Source organism: Temnothorax nylanderi, unplaced genomic scaffold, assembly GCF_030848795.1.
Source record: "Temnothorax nylanderi isolate EJ_2023f unplaced genomic scaffold, tnyl_v1.0 TNYL_tig0017_pilon, whole genome shotgun sequence".
Classification (NCBI taxonomy): domain Eukaryota; kingdom Metazoa; phylum Arthropoda; class Insecta; order Hymenoptera; family Formicidae; genus Temnothorax; species Temnothorax nylanderi.
In genome coordinates this window covers 1,392,377-1,411,537 of record NW_027249079.1, presented here as the reverse complement: position 1 = coordinate 1,411,537, position 19,161 = coordinate 1,392,377, and the positions used below count along the sequence as shown (strand labels likewise).

General features: G+C 39.8%; 4 protein-coding genes across 15 annotated transcripts in view; 3 read left to right on the top strand and 1 right to left on the bottom strand.

The window, feature by feature from the left end:
- The first annotated feature begins 1 nt into the window (after position 1).
- On the top strand, positions 2-1,227 carry LOC139768672 (coiled-coil domain-containing protein 186-like). The gene is made up of 3 exons (XM_071699111.1): positions 2-129; positions 476-746; positions 1,047-1,227. Exons 1-3 carry the CDS (start codon positions 80-82, stop codon positions 1,188-1,190), a joined length of 465 nt encoding a protein of 154 aa, XP_071555212.1. The 5' UTR covers positions 2-79; the 3' UTR covers positions 1,191-1,227.
- Positions 1,228-5,636: 4,409 nt separating this feature from the next.
- On the top strand, positions 5,637-9,887 carry Set8 (SET domain containing 8). The gene is made up of 6 exons (XM_071699110.1): positions 5,637-6,003; positions 6,895-7,097; positions 7,229-7,361; positions 7,451-7,803; positions 7,889-8,079; positions 8,205-9,887. Exons 1-6 carry the CDS (start codon positions 5,934-5,936, stop codon positions 8,413-8,415), a joined length of 1,161 nt encoding a protein of 386 aa, XP_071555211.1. The 5' UTR covers positions 5,637-5,933; the 3' UTR covers positions 8,416-9,887.
- Positions 9,888-10,335: 448 nt separating this feature from the next.
- Positions 10,336-16,291, top strand: Lztr1 (Leucine zipper like transcription regulator 1). Of its 3 annotated transcripts, none has more exons than XM_071699109.1 (11): positions 10,336-10,493; positions 11,317-11,625; positions 11,714-11,828; positions 11,952-12,118; positions 12,208-12,409; positions 12,695-13,042; positions 13,197-13,638; positions 13,715-13,893; positions 14,030-14,314; positions 14,398-14,580; positions 14,723-16,291. In XM_071699109.1, the coding sequence occupies exons 1-10, from the start codon at positions 10,366-10,368 to the stop codon at positions 14,515-14,517; spliced, it is 2,295 nt and encodes a 764-aa protein (XP_071555210.1). In that variant the 5' UTR covers positions 10,336-10,365; the 3' UTR covers positions 14,518-14,580; positions 14,723-16,291. The 3 variants fall into 3 exon arrangements, with proteins under 3 accessions (XP_071555210.1, XP_071555208.1, XP_071555209.1); XM_071699107.1 differs by lacking the exon at positions 10,336-10,493 and adding an exon at positions 10,507-11,061; XM_071699108.1 differs by lacking the exon at positions 10,336-10,493 and adding an exon at positions 10,507-11,061 and having other exon boundaries at positions 14,657-16,291.
- Positions 16,292-16,497: 206 nt separating this feature from the next.
- LOC139768667 (pleckstrin homology domain-containing family G member 5) overlaps positions 16,498-19,161 on the bottom strand; it is a 125,183-nt gene continuing 122,519 nt past the window's right edge. For all 10 annotated transcript variants that reach the window (XM_071699102.1, XM_071699103.1, XM_071699096.1 and 7 more), the window contains 2 exons: positions 18,581-18,872; positions 16,498-18,500 (listed from right to left, as the gene is read on the bottom strand). In XM_071699102.1, the coding sequence (XP_071555203.1) occupies positions 18,867-18,872 (6 nt within the window). In that variant the 3' untranslated portion in view covers positions 16,498-18,500; positions 18,581-18,866. The remainder of the gene's footprint in view (positions 18,501-18,580; positions 18,873-19,161) is intronic.

The following is a 19,161-nucleotide window of genomic DNA, read 5'->3' as shown; positions in this document are numbered from 1 at the left end:
TACCGACTTGAGCACATCGCTGGACACGCAAGAAGCTCTGAAGAAGGAATGTGCCGCGGTTAATAAGGAGAAGGAAGACATGGTCATGAGATATGTAACCAGCGAGAAACAACTGATTGATACACAAAGGTAGTTTGTAAAAAGAATAATTTAGGTTTGATACTTTTTAGGCAGGATCGACAAAGGTTGTAGAATCTGGTATTGAGACAAAGGAATAATTTTAAAACGCCATATGTATCTCAAACTAATTAATAAAAGAAAAGAGAAAGTGTCTTCGAGACATTCCCGTACTTTTGTATGTCGTTACTTTTGTCGGTCATGCCTGAAATGGATTTAGAGCATGGAAACCGGAGATCGGGCGTATTATAAGCGGCCAATTACTGACCAGCTGTTATCCCGCGATAAACCAATATTTAATTAAATATTAAATTACACCTACAATTGCTTTGTTTAATTCTCGATGTATGCAACATAGAGTGAGGGATTCCACGGAACGTAAAGTTAAGGAACTTCTAAAGGATCAGGAATTACTGCAAGACAAGTTGCGCCAAGCACAGGGCGAGCGCACAAGAATATGTAACATTTTGGACGGAAAATGTCGTGAAGTAACCGATCTTCAAAAGGAGATAGAGAATTTAAAAGAGGATGTTAAATTGAAGGAGATTAAACTAAAGTGGACGCAAACTAAGCTTAAAACCGAAATGGAGTCGCAGAAGGATACTCAACAGAAATTGGATAAAGCTTTGGTAAAGTAAAACACGATACAATCCTATATAGTTTAAATCGTGCGAACAGTAGTTCGAAAATTGTGTTTTGGATTTAACAGAAGAGATACATATTTTTTTTTATTACCTTTTGATTGCTATATGCGGGTTGTTAATTATTTACGACTACTTTTAGCATGAGCTAAATTTTCTTAAAAGTTATCCAATCTCATTATATCACGTGATTATTGGCGATCTTAGTAATTGCCCCAACATTTCATTGCTAATCACCGTTAAAGAAATTCAAGTGGAATATCAATATTATTTAAATGTATGTTGCAGATGAAAATAAATGATATGAAGGAAGAGTGCGAGCAGGAGATTTCGCCGGATAACCGGCGAACGGGCTGTAGTTACCGGTGGACTGTGGCGAATTATCGCGTCTCGATAATTTGCGAAATTTCACTTCTGATAACGCCTTTGTAACTCTCGATTGCGTAATTTTGTAATGAAAGAACGTGTAGAAATTAAAATAAAAAAAAAGAAATGAAATTTTTATTGAGATATATCCAGTTCCATAAAATTAATTTAAAAGTGGTGAAAAAATATCCTCGACAAGAATATTATATAATTGTAAACAATATATGGGATGCTCATAATATTTATTATGAAAGTGACTACATTTTTTGCGATTTAAATGAAGCCTAGATCAATAATTAAAAAATATGACTTTAATATCTGTGTCCGTGTGTTTATGTTATGTGTATACGCGTGCAGGAATTCTTATAATAGTTATATACAATGCAATATGTTGATTCTCGACGCGTAATTATGCAGGAATAGAAATGACCGTTATAATAATTAATTTATCAGGTGCGATATGGAGTTTATAATATAGGAATAATTAATAGATACCTGATACTCTTATATCTGCATTCGTGTTAATAGTCATAAGGGATTTAGCAATTCCGATATGAGTATAACTCTCGTTCACTTTTTCAATCCGTTCCGTCAAACATTATTTCTCCCCTTTCGGATTGATCTAATTCTAGCTAGTAGCAAAATCTACTAAATTATCATACATTAATTTGCACACAATGGACAATGAATGTATTAGTTAAAATATTTACATTGCGTTGACGCTACGCTAATTATAATTTATGGTGCAATAATAGACACGACGTATAATTGCCGAATGGAATGCAAGAGATGTAATAATCAAGAGGCCATGACAAATCATTGCATTGCCGAAGATATAAAATCACTGTTTACAAATCAACACGTCAACTGTCCTAAATAATAATCCAAAAAAGCATTTTTGTAACCCTACCGTTACATGTCGGAGACAACACTAATTAAATCAAGACATTGCCGAAGATATAAAATCACTGTTTACAAATCAACACTTCAATTGTCCTAAATAATAATCCAAAAAAGCATTTTTGTAACCCTACCGTTACATGTCGGAGACATCACTAATTAAATCTAGAAGTCCTGATATCTTGATATGATTACATCAACGTACACACTTATAGAAATATGTTTTGCAGTCAATTTTCAAGAATTAGTTATTGTAAATTCTAAAACGGCACGTCTTTATTGCAAGCTTAGAAGATTGCGTCTTGTCATTGATTATTTTGACATTAATCCATCTTCAACTCTTTAATTATCTTAGTGGCATAATATTATGACATTCTTTCTATGAAAAAATTCGTAACTAGGAAAGATGCGGATATAAAAAACGTATACGTTACTTTAACACGACTGTCGACGGCAGAATTCTTCTAAAACGAGTGCAAGAGAGGTGAGCTCTCGTGTACACCAACTCGTGGCGCATATATCGAATTGAATACTACGAGCAGATATGGGTCTCGAAAACGGAATAAATCATTTCATCACTCATTCCGCATATAAAGTACGCATAGTATATGCAATATATAACAATATATCAGCAGGATATATATATATATATATATATATATATATCTCAAGAGATATATATATAGATTATAGATATATATTGTTATATAGATATTATTATTATAGATATTATTGTTATATATTGATATAACAATTAATATGTATATGAACATTTCCTCAAATCGGTATCCAATCTATGAGTATCCAATCTCATTATATAATCTGGTTCTCTGTGACTTCTTCATTCATAAACAAATGTGACACTTATTGTCGTATTTATGTTCAAGATAATTGTGGATGGTCTTTTTGAATTTCATCCTTATTTTGTTCTTCGGCAGTTATAGAGACCTCTGGAACGTTCCTGTGTGCAAATAGTTAAGTTATAGTTAAGTTATATTTATAGTTATATTATAGTTAAGTTATATTATAATTAATATATATATTTTTTAAATATATTTAAAAAATCTATATATTTAAACATCTCGTCCTACGTTACGTGAAGGCTACTCGATCGAAACCTGTCACGGGACGTCACTGAGGAATGCGACACATCGTGACAACCGTGATTGCTCGTGTTATATGTAGATTTAGATCTATCAAGGCTGCTTTCGCTTAAAAATTTAACTTCTGGACAATGGATCATTATATACAAATTATTATAATATATTAATATAATAATTTTAATATTATTTACATTATCGATCGCATACGAACTCACGCAGTCGTAGATTTGACGTTGAAATTGATATTGTCAAAATAGATTTTTTATTCGACTTAACTGATGATCTTTATTAATTATAATTGTCACGACGTTTTGACCCTTGGTTTTGGTCCTTTTCATACTGATATAAAGCATCCTTTTTTTTCAATTCTTAACAGTGATGCTTATTAGTATGAAATAAGTTATATCGATTGAAAAGAACCAAAACCAATGATCAAAACGTCGTGACAATTATAAATAATAAAGATGACCAGTTAGGTCAAATAAAAAATCTTTATTGTTAATTATTTACTGGCGAAGTTAAAGTTTCCAATTTAATATTGTCAAAATTAGTTGTATCAGGGTTTATTTCGTTAGTATACAGCGGAACACGCGTTAATTACCTAAAGTTTAATTAAATTAAAATAATTACGAAATTATTTTTTAATACATTTGTCTCGCAATTTCATCTCCCAACGAGATCTTATGCGAGTTTTCCTTTTATTTTCTGATTCTGACTATTAATTTTCGCGTCGCGGAGCTGCATTCTATGATCGCAAATTCACTTGTGCCGAGGCGCGAACAGTTGGCACGTCCCAAATGTTGTTAACGCTGTCCGGCCGGTGGAGGCCAATTAGAGCGGTTTTACGTCGTTAATCATAACGTGGCTCGAGTTCAAGGTGGCCCCCGCCTGATTAATCGTAGGCGTGGTGTGCGCGATTTCCAAATCCAATTGTCCGGTCCGTCTCTGGACGGAATATTGCGAGCGCACGGGTTCCTTATGTAAATGCGCTCTCTCCCCCTGATTACGAATATATGGTTATATTCCAGGACTGGGATCTTGGGTGGCAGTGTGGTCTTGTGGTAAAGCGCCAGACTCGTAAGGGCCTGAGCAGAATAGCTGACTTATAATTTTAAGACAGTGTTTTATGCTTTAAATCTTTGTTTTTAGCAACGCACAATACTGTCTTGTGTCTCAAGTCTTAAACGAGTGTACAAAGTGTCAACATTGTAAGACTTGAGACATAAGACAGTATTGTGCGTTGCTAAAAACAAAGATTTAAAGCATAAAACACTGTCTTGAAATTATAAGTCAGCTATTCTGCTCAGGCCCTAACTCCGAGGAACCGGGTTCGAGTCCACCTGATCACAGGAATTTTTTATATTCCAAACTGCACTCCCCGCACGAGTGGGGCGGCTCGTGCGGCGAAACTGGGCTATCTTTCGTAGGAGACATTAAATTTGAAATTGGTCGTCAAGCTTGGGGAGCTTGGGAGTTTTGGGTCAATAATACTGCTATCACTAGCTGCAATATTATACCTTAACTTACGTATTGTGGTATAAGTTTAAACTATATAAAATGCTAAATAAAATGCAAATTACTGTGAATCGAAACGGATTATTAGCATTCGTTTTTATTAATATGTTCATTATTTCTAAGATATCTGCAAAATATAAATTTTTAATTAATAAAACGTAAAATTGCACGTTCCGTAATATACAGGTCATGTTCCAAAACTCACTCTAGTTAACTAAAATGCTATAGTGTACGTGACGTAAACTATAGATTTTAGTTACCCAGAGTGAGTTTTGGAATATGACCCATACTACGTTTACGCGAGCGTTACTTCTGTAGTAACTTACGATAATTTACTCCGCGTAAACGAGTAAATTATCGTAAATTATTACAGAAGTAACGCTCGCGTAAACGTAGTACCAGGGATACCAGAGAGATAATCACCTGTTGTGGACGGTATTTGGCTTATAGCAAATATAAAAATGATTAAAAATTGCATAATAATAGTAATATACATTTTCCTCACATACAACTGGAAACAGTTCACGTTAATATGCAGAAACCTACAATTGCCTTCAAGCACTCTAAAAACGGCCAGGACGAACCACTTGTCGAATAAGTAAAACGATAAAAGCCGGTCTACAATACTTGGACTTGTCCTTGATTTGAATAGAGGACGAGCCACGAGGCAGTGTTGTTATTTTCACACGCAATAAGCGTGTCGCGTTGCTTGAAATCCCCAAACATTTTTGCACTTGAGAAATGAGATAAATATATATTCGGCCGTTGGAGAGAGAGAAAGCAAAGATGCTGAGTGCAAAAAGTGCAAGCAAAGCGAACAGACCCAATGATTAAGTGGCGCCAACTGACTAGCATTCATTGGCGCTACCGGTCGCCACGTCCGACGTCCAATACGAGGCCACGTTTCCTAGGGACATTTTCGTCCCTAGGCGTGATTGCCAGGAAGCGCGCCTTCCCATTGGACATCGAAAACCGCCGCGACGTGCGGAACGTATCCGCGCAACATGGCGGCAAGTCGTTCGCTCGGCGTTGCTCGCGGTATCGCTCGGCGGATCCGCGCCCGTGGGAGATCGTGAACCGCGGGTGTCTCGTGCGCGAGGCGACCCCCTCGTCGCTCGCGAAAGGACGCGACGCCGACGTGACGGGCGAGGACGCGCGTCACGACGCTTCGCGTCGCACCGTGCCACAGCCCACAAGTCGCAACGGACGGCCCGTCGTCGCGGCTCGCGGCACGGCCGATTTGGGCCGATCGCCCCAGTGATTCCGCCGCTGTCACGCGCCCCGCTTCGTCATGTACCGAGCGACCCGGGCCCGCGCGTCGTCCCACCGTGCGGGAAACCGCGCCGTCGGCGCCGCGAGAGGTAAGGACGCCAGGACGCGACGCGCGACCAACGATCTCATTTCGAAGAATCGAGCATTCGAGCGCGCGGCGGCAGGTTATGTTTTTATGTTTTCCCTGGGTCTCGCTTCCTCCCTCGCTCCATCTTGCTTGATCGCAGCGACGCTTCGGCTTCCCTCTCTCTCCTCCCTGCGCCGCTCTGGCGATCTTCCTTCCCGTCCGCCCGCTCCCCGATCCTGTGTCTCGCCGCGCGACATTTATCGCCTGTCTCGATGCCGTCGAATTTTGCAGTTCGTTAATATCGCGAGGCGACGACCGGGACGACGTTCGTCGCGACGCCGATCGTCTTGACAATGACGATTTTCGTTTCGCCGCGGCACGCGGGACTGGAGCTAAAGCATCGGGTTAGAACTAAGAACTCTAAACTGTCTAAACTAACATGGAGTACGAAGTACGATAATTGGGATGTCAGTTTTACCGCGACGATTCTCTCCGCCTGGAGCGATCGTTTCGATTAGCTTCGACCGCGGTTCTTGAAGATTCTCCTGACGTTTCTTTTCATTTTTTTTTTTGATATCGCAACTTTTGAATTATGTAGCTTTGTAGCCGTTCTGTACATTTTCACTTGTCATTTTTTTGCCTTTAGAGAAAGTATACTTCTAACGTCCAAACAACCGTATATAGGCAATGAATTCTTTAGAATTGTTTATAAATTTCATTTAGAGCTTCAGCGGTATTATTTATGATAACTGCACAAAATTTATTTCTCATTGTGTAAAATATTTTTGTGTTCTAAATTTTTTATATAATTTAATATATATATTATTAATTATAATATATTTAATTAATTATAATTATTTTAACATTGTTTTATCAAGCTCAAAGGCTTAAATGTTATTAATAATTAACACAGGAAGACAGAAGAACGGTGTAGGAAAAAATGTAACAAAGACTTTACCTTCAATTGTACAAAGTAATGATGCAAGTCCACTGGTGAAAAGCGAGAGCAAACTGGATACCACCAAACAAGTAAAAAATAAATTCGACACAATCAAAACGGAATCCATACTAGAAACACGCAAATCTTCTATATTCATAATTTACTCTCATAGTGAAGTAAGTATCTTGTGTTAAAATTTATAGTATGCCTTTGTCAGTTTCTTTATTAATATTTACATGAATAAGTAAGAAATTTATATGTGTAAACGCACGTACTGCAGCATTTTGTTTTATTTCATTTGCCGCAGGATCCAAATGCCGAAATTACGAAAGGGAAAAGTCCGCTTGCCCAATATTTTTTCGATAATGCGCAAACTGTTTCAACTCGTGTTCAAGTGAAGGAAGAGATTACTCCTTATGTAGAACAATTCAAAACTGACGGTATATAATTGCAATTCTGTTTACACATAATCAGCTTTTCTATTTTTTAATTGAATTTATGATATATAAAGAGACTGTGATTTATTTAGAAACACCAGTAGCTGTTCCAATTTATACGCCTTCTACGCCACATAGAATAAAGATGCCATCGGAAGATATAGACGAGGGTGCTACAATTACTACCAAGGACAAGCAATCTGTGATTTCATTACTGAGCCCGTTACAAGTAAAAAAGCCAGCTCCACGTGGCCGTAAAAGAGGAACCTCCAACCAGTCTCTCAGTCTTCGTCTGTCGAAGCCACAGGGCATTGAAACGAACCATTCGATTACCGACTACTTTCCAGTACGTCGTAGCGTAAGAAAGAGCAAGAAGGCTGTATTAGAAGAGAAACAACGTGATCTAGAAAATAAAGTGCTTTTCCAGGTGGAGGATGGTTTAGAGGTAAAAATTCATCCGCGCGATCTAGGAGATATTTTAGTTTACATTTCAAGCAAGTCAAATCATGGCAATTTATTTTCTATTACAGGTCAGAAACTTTCCAGGCAAAGGTCGAGGTGTCATAACGACGCGAGAATTTGCTAAAGGCGAGTTTGTAGTGGAATATATTGGCGAGCTGATCAACCAGGGGGAGGCGAAGGAGCGCGAGGAGATATATGCGCAAGATCAAAATACCGGATGCTACATGTATTACTTTCAACATCATAATCAGCAGTATTGGTAAGAAAAGTTTGGATCTCGACAAAATAATCATTCTCTATGCGGAAGCCTATAATGATTTTGATTGGGACAGATAGAACAGAAAGATCTGTAATCCAAATACTGATGACGCATATGATTTTCAGTGTTGATGCGACCGCGGAGTCTGACAAACTTGGCAGATTGGTGAATCATTCGAGAACCGGTAATTTAATCGCGCGGATCGTTGAGGTCAATTCAATACCGCATCTGGTACTTACAGCGAAGGAGGATATACCGATCGGCGTAGAGGTCACATACGATTACGGAGACCGAAGTCGCGAATCCATTCGTCATCATCCATGGCTGGCGTTATAGCACTTCCAATTTCACTATTTATATGACATTGCGTTACATTGTACAAAAGATTCATTTCATTTACGTTCCTCCCATGAAGGAACTATATATAGCACGAATTGTGTATAAATTATTTTCACAGCGAGACGCGGAATCTTTATTGTCCGGACACGCGACTTTGTGCGAGCTTTTATGCTAGTGAATTCCAAATACTTTCCTACATTACTCCACGAAATTGATTCGTTCGGCTAGTAAAAGAGAATTAATATTGAATTGTTAATCATGACATTACTTGTCGTATGTATCGGAAGAGTAAAATATGATTTGTATGTTATAACATTTAGCTTTCTTAATGACAGGTTTGATGTAATTTATTTTTAAATAATGATTTTTTTAAAGGAGAGAAAGTGTGTTTCTGTCTTAATGTTGAACGTTTAACTTTAACATATGCAGTATTATCAATCGAATTAGACCCTTTGCACTCGGTATTTGAATTGCGTAATCGTGACAAATCGTAGCATCTGCTTCATCTAGTCCCAGCTTTCGTCTGGTATCTATTGACAGCGATCGAGCTTGGATTTTCCACATACTGGACAAAGAGTTCCTAGTTGAAGCGATTGTGATACGTAGCTACGAAAATGGTGTATCCCTCTCCTACCCTTTCGAAAAAGTATATATATATACATGTATGTAATCATATAGTGCGACTATCGACGAAAGAGATCTTTTTGTTCAAGTATTTGTTTGCGATGCACAATAGCTTTGAGTGCTTCACTGCCACATATTTAGATGCGAGAACTTGATTTCTCGAGAGACAATTGTACATATAGCCTATACAAATGACACTTGCGAACCTATTCTTTGAGTGTTTATATATTTATCTTCCTTGAAATAATTACGTTAAGAAAAAAACAGACAATTGGTATATTCTCATCCTCATTTCGTTGTCAACTATTTATAGTACACACGAATATGCATTATTATTTAATATTTTATCGCTCACGTACTTTTACATTGCCGCTAGTTTGTTACTACCGCTCTAATTTGTAATTTACAATTAATGTTCAATTTTCGTTAAGAATAATTAAGCCTAATCTACCGATCTTCCCCATTCCTTTTTTCGAGCCTTCAACTTTAAAGAGTAATTCTAAAAATAGGCTTATATATAATATATACAGAGAAGAAGCAGTTTTTAATAAACATTTTTTATGCTGTCGATAATTTTACATCTGTTGATCGTGTTTACCGCATGTCTTATCGCACGCAAAAATTCTTGTAGCTCCGCATATTGTATACGAAATATATACGGTTTATTTAAAGTTGCAAAATTTGTAATGTTTTTACATCTATTTTCTCTAAGATTTATCGCTTATTGCAAACAAACTTGTTTTTTTGTGTGTGATATTTTGTGTGTGATAATTTTCGTGAAAACAATGTGTTGCAATCTAATATAATATCTTTGTTCGTGAACCAAATAAAATAATTGCGAACGATTTTGTTGCCAGGAATGAAATTGTATAAACAATTATCAAAAGAAAATCTAAACGTCTATATTTTTTATGCCATTACGCATCTAATGATCCACGCGTGTAATTAAAGAGACAAATACGTTTACACGGCCCGATTTACGCTAAAGTTATAACATCAATGTTATAACTATTTACATTAAATGCCGTGTAAACGCTCTTTTACGACGAAGTTACCACATCGATGTAATAACTTTGTGTCGTAAAAAAGCGTTTACACGACATTTAACGTCCGTAGTTATAACATCGATGTTATAACTTCGGCGTAAATCGGACCGTGTAAACGTAATCATTGTCGAACGTAATTTACAAAACTCAATGACAATGTCAAATGTCAGCTCCATTCATAATTCTTTTTTTAGAAAGGGAGAAAAGTCGAAGAGATTCCGCGCACGGTCCAATCCCTTAATGATCCCTCGTATATACATATAATTCACGTAGCTATATGCAAATTTTCATTGATGCCGACGTGCGCGCGTTGGCGGTGCCGTGGTGGCGAGCGCGTGGCGCAGGCGCGAGAGAGATTTTTTACGTCACCGCGTGGCGAGAGAGCAGTGAGAGAGGCGAGAGCACGTAAGAAGGAGAGGGACGGACGGACGGGACGGAGGGAGAGACCGAGAGGGCCGCGGCTCCCCGGTTATTGATTCCGCCGATCCACCCGTACCACGGCACACATGTTCCCGATCGTCCCGGCACTCCCGACGTTCCTGTGCACGCTTCGGGCAAGCGGAGCGATCTCGCGCGCCGAGTTGCGCGCGATGGCTTGAGTGACCCGCGGACACGGCGCTCGCCGTCTCCCGGTTGCGCGCGCGAACGTCGTCGTCGTCGGGGAACTCGGGACTCGGGGCTCGGGGGCCATTCACCGGCGTGGCCGTTCTCGTCCCCGTCTTTCCCGTGCGCGCGGGTCGCGGCGGGTTATGCCCGACGCGCGGAGGCGCGACGTCGTAGGTTAAGGCCCCTGGGCAAGGTCCGTCCGTCCCCACCTCCTCCTCCCCCCCCCCTGCCGTTGAATGAGACGCGTCCGCGTCCGCGGCCGCACGAGGATGGACAACGTGGAGTGCCTGACCCTGGATTTCGGCCCGTTCGAGACGGTGCACCGATGGCAGCGCATGCCGGAGTGCGACGAGTTCGTCGGCGCCAGGTAGGCGACCGCCGCCGCGCCGGGTCGGCGGTGCCCATCAGCACCGTCGCTTTTCGAACGAATCCCACCGTTCGCCGTTTCCCGGAGACTCCAAGTACCGTCGGTTCAATTTGATGGAATATCTCGATGCGATTTATCCTCATGTTTATTTTGTGTATTCGGATAACTTATTCGATGTTTCATCGGTAGATTTGAGGATGCGGCTGTCAACGGTGCGGTTCGATTGATCTCCCCCTTTTGTCCTCTGTCTCACAGGCGCAGCAAACACACGATCGTGGCGTACAAGGATGCTATTTACGTTTTCGGCGGCGACAATGGTAAGAGCATGCTGAACGATCTGCTGCGCTTCGACGTGAAGGAGAAGTCCTGGGGCAGAGCGTTTGCAACTGGCACTCCGCCTGCGCCACGCTACCACCACTCCGCGGTGGTTCACGGCGCGTCGATGTACGTGTTCGGCGGTTACACCGGAGATATACACTCCAACTCCAATCTCAGTAATAAGAATGATCTGTTTGAGTATCGCTTTTTGTCTGCCCAGTGGACAGAGTGGAAATTTATCGGAGTGCAAGTATTACTTGTGTCACAAGATTTTGTTTGCTTCCCGGCACAAGACTTTTTATTGAATTTATCCAATTGTAATATACTTGTGTAGGACTCCGGTGCCAAGATCTGCCCATGGTGCTGCTGTATATGATGATAAATTGTGGATATTTGCGGGCTACGATGGCAACGCCAGGTTGAATGATATGTGGACAATATCATTAGCGGTAAGATATTCGTTTTATACACTTTATAATTTTTAAAAAAAATTTATCCAGCAAATACGTGATATCGAGTTTACATAAATCGTAATTTTATTTTAATTTAATTTGTTCGACGTTTGTCATTAGGCTAACGATTTCAAAGCGTGGGAGAAGGTGACTCAGGTTGGCGAATGTCCGCCGACGTGTTGTAATTTTCCCGTCACGGTGGCCCAAGAATCTATGTTCGTTTTCAGCGGTCAGAGCGGGGCCAAGACAACCAACAGTCTCTTCCAGTTTCACTTTAAGGAGAGACGGTAAATTTCGTTGTAACGCGTGTAGATTGCGACGTACATTAATGTCCGCGTGTCTAACGTTCTGTTTATCGTAAATTAATTTTTCTTAGGTGGACGCGCATATCGACGGAACACATATTGCGTGGCGCACCGCCGCCGCCCGCACGACGATACGGTCACACGATGGTCAGTTTCGATCGTCATCTTTACGTCTTCGGCGGCGCGGCTGACTCTGCTCTGTCCAATGATCTCCACTGTTACGATCTCGATACGCAAACGTGGAATGTTATCTTACCGTCCACAGACAGCCAGGTAAACGACTTGCAAAGATGAATTCAAGCTAGCAAAGACGATCAACGAATAATAAACAAGTGCCTTTTTTTTTTTACGAATCTTTAATAAATAGAAAAGTATTTACGATGTGAATTTGCGCTTATTCGTACTTGCATATTCTTCGAAACAAATTTATTTCTTTGTAATTCTTTGCTTGATCTGGATCCACCTTAATGTATCTGCAAACGTTTTCTTTCGCAATGTCACACGTTACGAAAGAATGTAACAAGTAGTTTTTATTTTTATAATATATAATGCACACAGGTACCGCCCGGTCGACTTTTTCACGCTTCCGCCGTAATCGGAGATGCGATGTTCATTTTTGGAGGCACCGTGGACAACAATATACGCTCTGCCGAGATGTACCGCTTTCAGTTCTCGTCGTACCCCAAATGCACATTACACGATGATTTCGGAAAGCTGTTGCAATATGGTAACTTCTGCGATGTAGAATTTATAGTGGGCGAGCTGGAGACCAAGATACCGGCACATGTAGCCATGGTGGCGGCGCGCTCGCAATTTCTCCGGGCGCGCATTCGGCAGGCGCGCGAAAAACGGGACAAGTATATAGAACAACAATTCGTGTCCAGTAACGAAGTGCCGCCATTGGAGGTAGGCGATTTCGCCCATTAAGAATCAAAATTATATGTGTGTGATCCAGATTTACTTAAGTTTATAAGAGACAAAGAAAATATAACTGAAGAAATATATTTACTACAAAAACTTATTCTTCGGTGGTTTTATAAGTTTGGCTATCGTGTTGCAGGTGAGATTAAAAGATGCCGTCCCGGAAGCTTTCAAAATGGTGCTAAACTACATTTATACCGATCGTATCGATCCTACCAAGAGGCCAGACGACAAGATCGAGGATCCCCAGAGCAATTGCATTGTACTTCTTATGATGGACGTGTATCGTCTCGCCGTGCAGTTCAATATGGAACGCTTAGAACAGCTGTGCGTCAACTACCTGGAGGCAACCATAAGCCATGCGAACGTTTTGGAGGCGTTGCGCAACGCCGTGCACTTGAAGCTGTACTTCATCAAGGAATTTTGTCTCAGCTTCGTCGTGAAGGAGAACAATTACAATGAAATCGTGATGAGCCAGGAGTTCGAGACTCTGGATCAGCCGTTGATGGTGGAGATTATTAGACGACGACAGATGCCGCAAACCAGAACGTTCACGAAGTACGAGTATGAATCTGTCACCGGTGGGTATCACGCCGATCACGCGCGATATGTGTGTACCATGGAGTAGTCTCTTATTTCACGGAGTTTGTTCGCTAGGAACCAGCCTAGAGCAAGACATGGAAGCGTTCTTGAAGAGCGTCGGTCGGGAATTTTGCGACATCACGTTGCGACTGAACGGTGTGCCGATACCGGCGCACAAGGCCATCCTCGCAGCGCGATGCACCTACTTCGAAGCAATGTTTCGATCCTTTATGCCTGAGAATAATACGGTGAACGTAAGTTCGTGTAATTTATTTTAAAAAAGCACAACGTCGACGAATCTCTTACTGGACGAGGGAAGGCGAGATTTTAACGCAATAATCTTACACGTAAAGTGCAAATTGTAAAGTAGCGAATGTAATTTTTATGTAGATACAAATTGGCGAGATGATACCGTCGTCGGAATCATTCCAATCTTTGCTGAGATATATTTATTTCGCGGACGTCTCGATGCCTCCCGAGGACTCTCTGTATCTGTTCACCGCGCCGGTGTTTTACGGTTTCGCGAACAACCGGCTCCAGGCGTTTTGCAAGCAGAATCTCGAGATGAACGTCACTTTCGAGAATGTTATACAGATCTTAGAGGCAGCCGATAGAATGCAGGCTATCGATATGAAGAAGTACGCCTTGAATCTGATAGTTCATCACTTTAGCAAGGTAAAGAAACGTTTAGGTATACGTTCGACGTTTAATAATGTTAATATTTATACGGGTGCGTACAAAGTATCACTTTTATTTAGGTCGCCAGACTTCCAAAATTAAGACAATTAAGCCGCGAGCTCTTGCTGGATATTTTCGACGCTCTGGCCGATGAACGCAGCGAGGCTAGAATGTGTCAAGATATGACTAATGATTGCTGACGGATTTCCACCTCAGATCGTCGTCCGTGCAGCTGGGATTTACCATCGCCGTGCAGTTTCCAGGTGAGTACGATTATCTAAAAAAAAAATTGCTGTTTTCAGCACTGTCACATTTTATGAGTCGCGAACGTTTATGCAGCTCTGAGCGAGAAAGGCGCTAAAAAATATCTGCGATGATATCCTGGAGTTTTCTTCTTGGGTCTAGGAACTGTGCCGAGTGAATTTCATCCTCATAGGACGTACGATTCTGTTTGTTGGTAATTGTTATCTCGATCACGCGGCTAAATCTTGCCTGACATCGGACATACAGACTCTGCTACCGCTGTCGATGGCCACGTCGTCCGCCTCGATTCAGGATGAGTCGTCGTGCAGCACTGATCACCCGGTCGTGTCGTCTCGTTGTAGTGACGACAGGAGGCAACACCAATGGTCTACTATTACCCGTCGTTGTTCCGTCAGTTGCAACATGTTGAGACGCACCGTCGTCGCTCTTTCGGATCTCGGGCTTAGAAAGCTGTTCCCGTAATCGAAATTGTGTTAACATTATGAAATGGTGATGACTTTCGTCGAGCTGTGTCGTAGAAATGTTCGTTGCATGACCTAAAACTGCGCGAAAATCGATGTATATTAGTGTAGTTATTGTGTCCGATCGTATAACAATATTAGACATGATATTTACACAGGATGCGCGCCAAGGTATCATTTTTCATAGATAGATAGATACTTGGATGTCACTTCCGATAATGATATACGTTATTACGTATATTCTAATTAGCGAATATTATACTGGTTTTGTTATTTATTTATACAGAGTGTTAGGATTTGGGTATAACGACAGAAATGATATTTCGGCAGACAACTAAGCAACGAGAACGCATGCGATTTTTTTATTTCGAGCCATTTTTGTCAAGTATAAGGGCCTAAACTTTGGCCGATCATGTGACTGCAGAATCTTTAATCTCTGTGCTTTTTGTTGCTTCTGCTTTTATACCCGAGTTTTGTGATATATTATAGCATTTGGAGACAATACCGATGAGATGCCATCGAGGACCCTATTAACAAACCTATTGAATTTTCGTGGGCTATTAATCGATTTCAATCGGCCTGTCTTCAGCTCGAAGAAAATTTCAGTTAATATCATTAATTGCTCGATCGTTCGATATAAACACCTGTAACGCTCAGTCCATAAGGCACTATTAATTTTACATCTTACAGTTATTCCAATATTTTACGATACACAGCGAATTTTTTAAGTGACATAAATTCTCGTAACAGGACAGTCTTCGGTCTCATTGTGGTGGTCATGATAAGCCTATATGTTTCCATGTTTTTATTATACACGTTGAGGGGTCTGCAAAATGTTTATTTGTACTAAAGGAAACGTTGTTACGACATATTTACGTGTATTCGCGATTGTCGTTCCGTACTCCTTAACCGTTGATCTTTTTGTAATTATATATATATATATATATATATGAGACAAGAATATTTTTATGGGCTTAAGCAATATATATAAATAGTAATATATACATATAAATTTATGCAGATGGGATATTGGAGTGATTGATAAAAATGAATATTGTGCGGATGTATTGTTGAGGATAAACATATTTTCCAGATGTTTCAGAGTTGTTGATATAAAAAATATCTATAACTAATGTGAGGGTATAGAAAATTAAATCTAGACTATTAGTGTGAGTCAAATTAAATTGCAAAGAGCGCCTATATTTTCATCGAATGTAATATAATAAATTATAATTGAAAAAGAAGGAAATCTGTATTTTATTCGATATATTGCTACTGTTGGCCTTGTTGATGAACGATAATTGCAGCTTAAGAGTTGCGAAACTGAAATTGCAAGAGACCACAGTATTGGTGGTGTACGATAACACGTTAACGATAACGATAACACGAACACAAGTTTAAGATGAGATTTTCGCGAATCGTAGAGTGGATGGTAGCATTAATAACCGCGCTTGGTTAATAAATTATGTGTTATATTTTAATCTCGAATATAATTGTACATACATGCGATTCGTATTTTCGTGGAAGTAATTAATGTTTCAAGTTTACAAGAGCAAACAATACGAATCGAGGGAACGAGAGGAACCGAACAGCAGGAGCTCGTATATAAAATCACATTGCTCTGTCTCTCTCCCTGTATCTCTTTCCTTTTCTCTATCTTCCTCTTCTACGTAATGTTTATCTCTAGATAGGTGGAATTTTTATTGTACCTAATGTTATCTCTAGTCAGTTGATACTTATTTACTCTGTAAATACACATCCAATTTGGCGACATTTCATTCGAAAAACGATCGAAATGAAAGAATCAGCTCCGCGATCGACGAGACCAATTTTCTCATCCTAGACCGAGATGCCGTCAAATCGGATTTGTGCTTGGAAGTAAACATCCCTCTCTTAGCGTTCCTCTCTTTTCGTCCTTCGTCTTTCCGCTCGCCAAAGCGTGTTTCGCCAGGAAACAGCGAAACGTCCACGGCTCGTCTCTCTTCACAACCTTCGACCACACACGTTGACGACACGTTGACGACACACAACACTTCGACACAACTATTGAATCTTTTCTCATGGAAGAAACGAGATAACTGAACGGAAGGTAAAACGAGTTTAAGCAAAGAGGGGGTAGTAGCCAAGTGAAAAGGACGAAGTAGCTGTTACTCCTATTTAGATATTGAAATTGTTTCTTGTAGATTACTGTTGTTCTTAAGTGACGCACACTTGATAATTGATATACAATCTCTTCGAGAGATGCTCAATATCACATGATTTAGCTTCTCCCTTACGTTTATTTTACATCCCGTAAGAATAAATTCCGTCCAGTCATTCGTTACGTCTACGAACTTTCTTTTAGGTAAGATCTCTAGAGGTTTATTACTTCCCACCTATTAAATCATTAAGTTCTAACATCCATCAAGGCCGCCGCGCAAGCCAATTACGCATCGCACAAGGACGCCGTGCAAATGGGGAGAATGGGGAATGTTAGAGAATAAAGAAATTCCAAAACAATTGAAAATATGTCAAAGAAAATTAAACGATATATGTTTAAAGTGACATTTCGTTTTGTTCTTCGATTAAAAAAAACTGCTATAATGAAAACTTCTAAGATGCTATGTGACATTAAATGAATAAAGTTATGCTATTATTTTGTTATTCAATAACAATTTTAGAGAGCGGTGCCAGGAAAGAGCCCAATGGCCCGTTTTGCGGCATATTTCTTACAATCTTTGACTGCATGTTAATATAGTTATTGAATCCTTTCTCATAGAAATAACTGGAAAGTAAAATGAGTTTTTAAACAAACGTTTTTAAGCGAACAAGAACGTCATTCCCATTTCGATGTCTGAATTGCGCGATGTCAATTGCATATCCAAGCGTTAAATAAAAACTTGTCTTTAGAATGAACGCAGCGATTTAAAATCCATCATTTTCAAACGTTTCTATGTTCTATGCTCTTATACCTCATTAACGCGTTAAGCCTGGACAAGGCAATTGTACTCAAGATCTTCTCTCTTTTTTTGGTCGTTAGATAGGCATTGTATCCGATATTGGGAAAAGGAGAGGAAATACGCCAACTTGTACTCTTGCACATTCCTAGCTTCTGAGCTCGAAATCAATTTTCAATTCTTCGATTCTTCAAACATTTTTGTTCTATCGTAAGGCGCCTAAATAAACTCCTTTACAAAGGCGTCTTAATACGCTAGCTGCGGCCCTACAATCACTATGTAATCTTAATGTAATTACTCTAGTAGGCCTTTCTGTTCGTCGCTTAAAAGTCCAAGCCGAAATCTGTGTTTAATATCGCACGCGGCTGTCCAGTGCTACGTTGCGATATTAATCGTAGACAACTCGGACTTAGTTAAATTATTACAAAGAGACATCTACGAGTTACAAGAAGATAACGAGATAAAAGTAGCGATACACGGTCGTGGTACAAACTTCACACGTTGATTTCGAATGGCCCCAATCTGAAAATGCAGAAACAACGATGGACATTTTCGCTCATATCGGTATCATTTTATGGTATGACGTGTCGATGACGTCTTACCGATTGTAATGTATTGTTTGACTCGCGTTGTAGGATTCCAAAGAGTGCGAGACAATCAATCCTCGAAGATCAATGCTCCGCGAGTTTTCTATGTGATAGCGTGTGCAGCACTCACACATAGAGAGAAGAATGCATCTCGTTGAGCATTACATATCACGTACATCCACGTCGAGCATAACATTTCACGTCGAGCATTACATATCACGTCGAGCCTTTACATATCACGTACATCCATGTCGACGGTGTGGTCCATACCAAAAGTTCTTCTTTCAGGTCAATTCGCAGGTCATTTCTACGAGAACAGCAATCAATTATTGACGAACTTTAAAAAAAAAATATATCAAATTCAAACTCAACAAAAAATCTGAAATCAATATATTTGACGAATCCCTATCTTCTACATTTTTAGATGACAAATAATCAGTTTCATAAATTTCTGATTATTCATTAATCTATATTTAATTAACACACGTTCTTGTAATAATTTTTTATTTACAGAATAAAATGCTGATTTGTGAGCTTACGTTAATTTCAGATTGATAAACAACAGATTGTATTGTTACTTATTTGACAGACAGATT

Bases quoted from the DNA above. Each gene is read 5' to 3' on its own strand.
- Lztr1 (XM_071699107.1), top strand. From the start codon at position 10,931: ATGAGACGCGTCCGCGTCCGCGGCCGCACGAGGATGGACAACGTGGAG. The intron at 11,626-11,713 runs GCAAGTATTACT...ATACTTGTGTAG, and splicing joins GAGTGGAAATTTATCGGAGT to GACTCCGGTGCCAAGATCTG. The intron at 12,410-12,694 runs GTAAACGACTTG...TAATGCACACAG, and splicing joins TACCGTCCACAGACAGCCAG to GTACCGCCCGGTCGACTTTT.
- LOC139768672 (XM_071699111.1), top strand. From the start codon at position 80: ATGGTCATGAGATATGTAACCAGCGAGAAACAACTGATTGATACACAA. The intron at 130-475 runs GTAGTTTGTAAA...TATGCAACATAG, and splicing joins CAACTGATTGATACACAAAG to AGTGAGGGATTCCACGGAAC. The intron at 747-1,046 runs GTAAAGTAAAAC...TGTATGTTGCAG, and splicing joins AGAAATTGGATAAAGCTTTG to ATGAAAATAAATGATATGAA.
- Set8 (XM_071699110.1), top strand. From the start codon at position 5,934: ATGTACCGAGCGACCCGGGCCCGCGCGTCGTCCCACCGTGCGGGAAAC. The intron at 7,362-7,450 runs GTATATAATTGC...TGATTTATTTAG, and splicing joins AGAACAATTCAAAACTGACG to AAACACCAGTAGCTGTTCCA. The intron at 7,804-7,888 runs GTAAAAATTCAT...TTTCTATTACAG, and splicing joins AGGTGGAGGATGGTTTAGAG to GTCAGAAACTTTCCAGGCAA.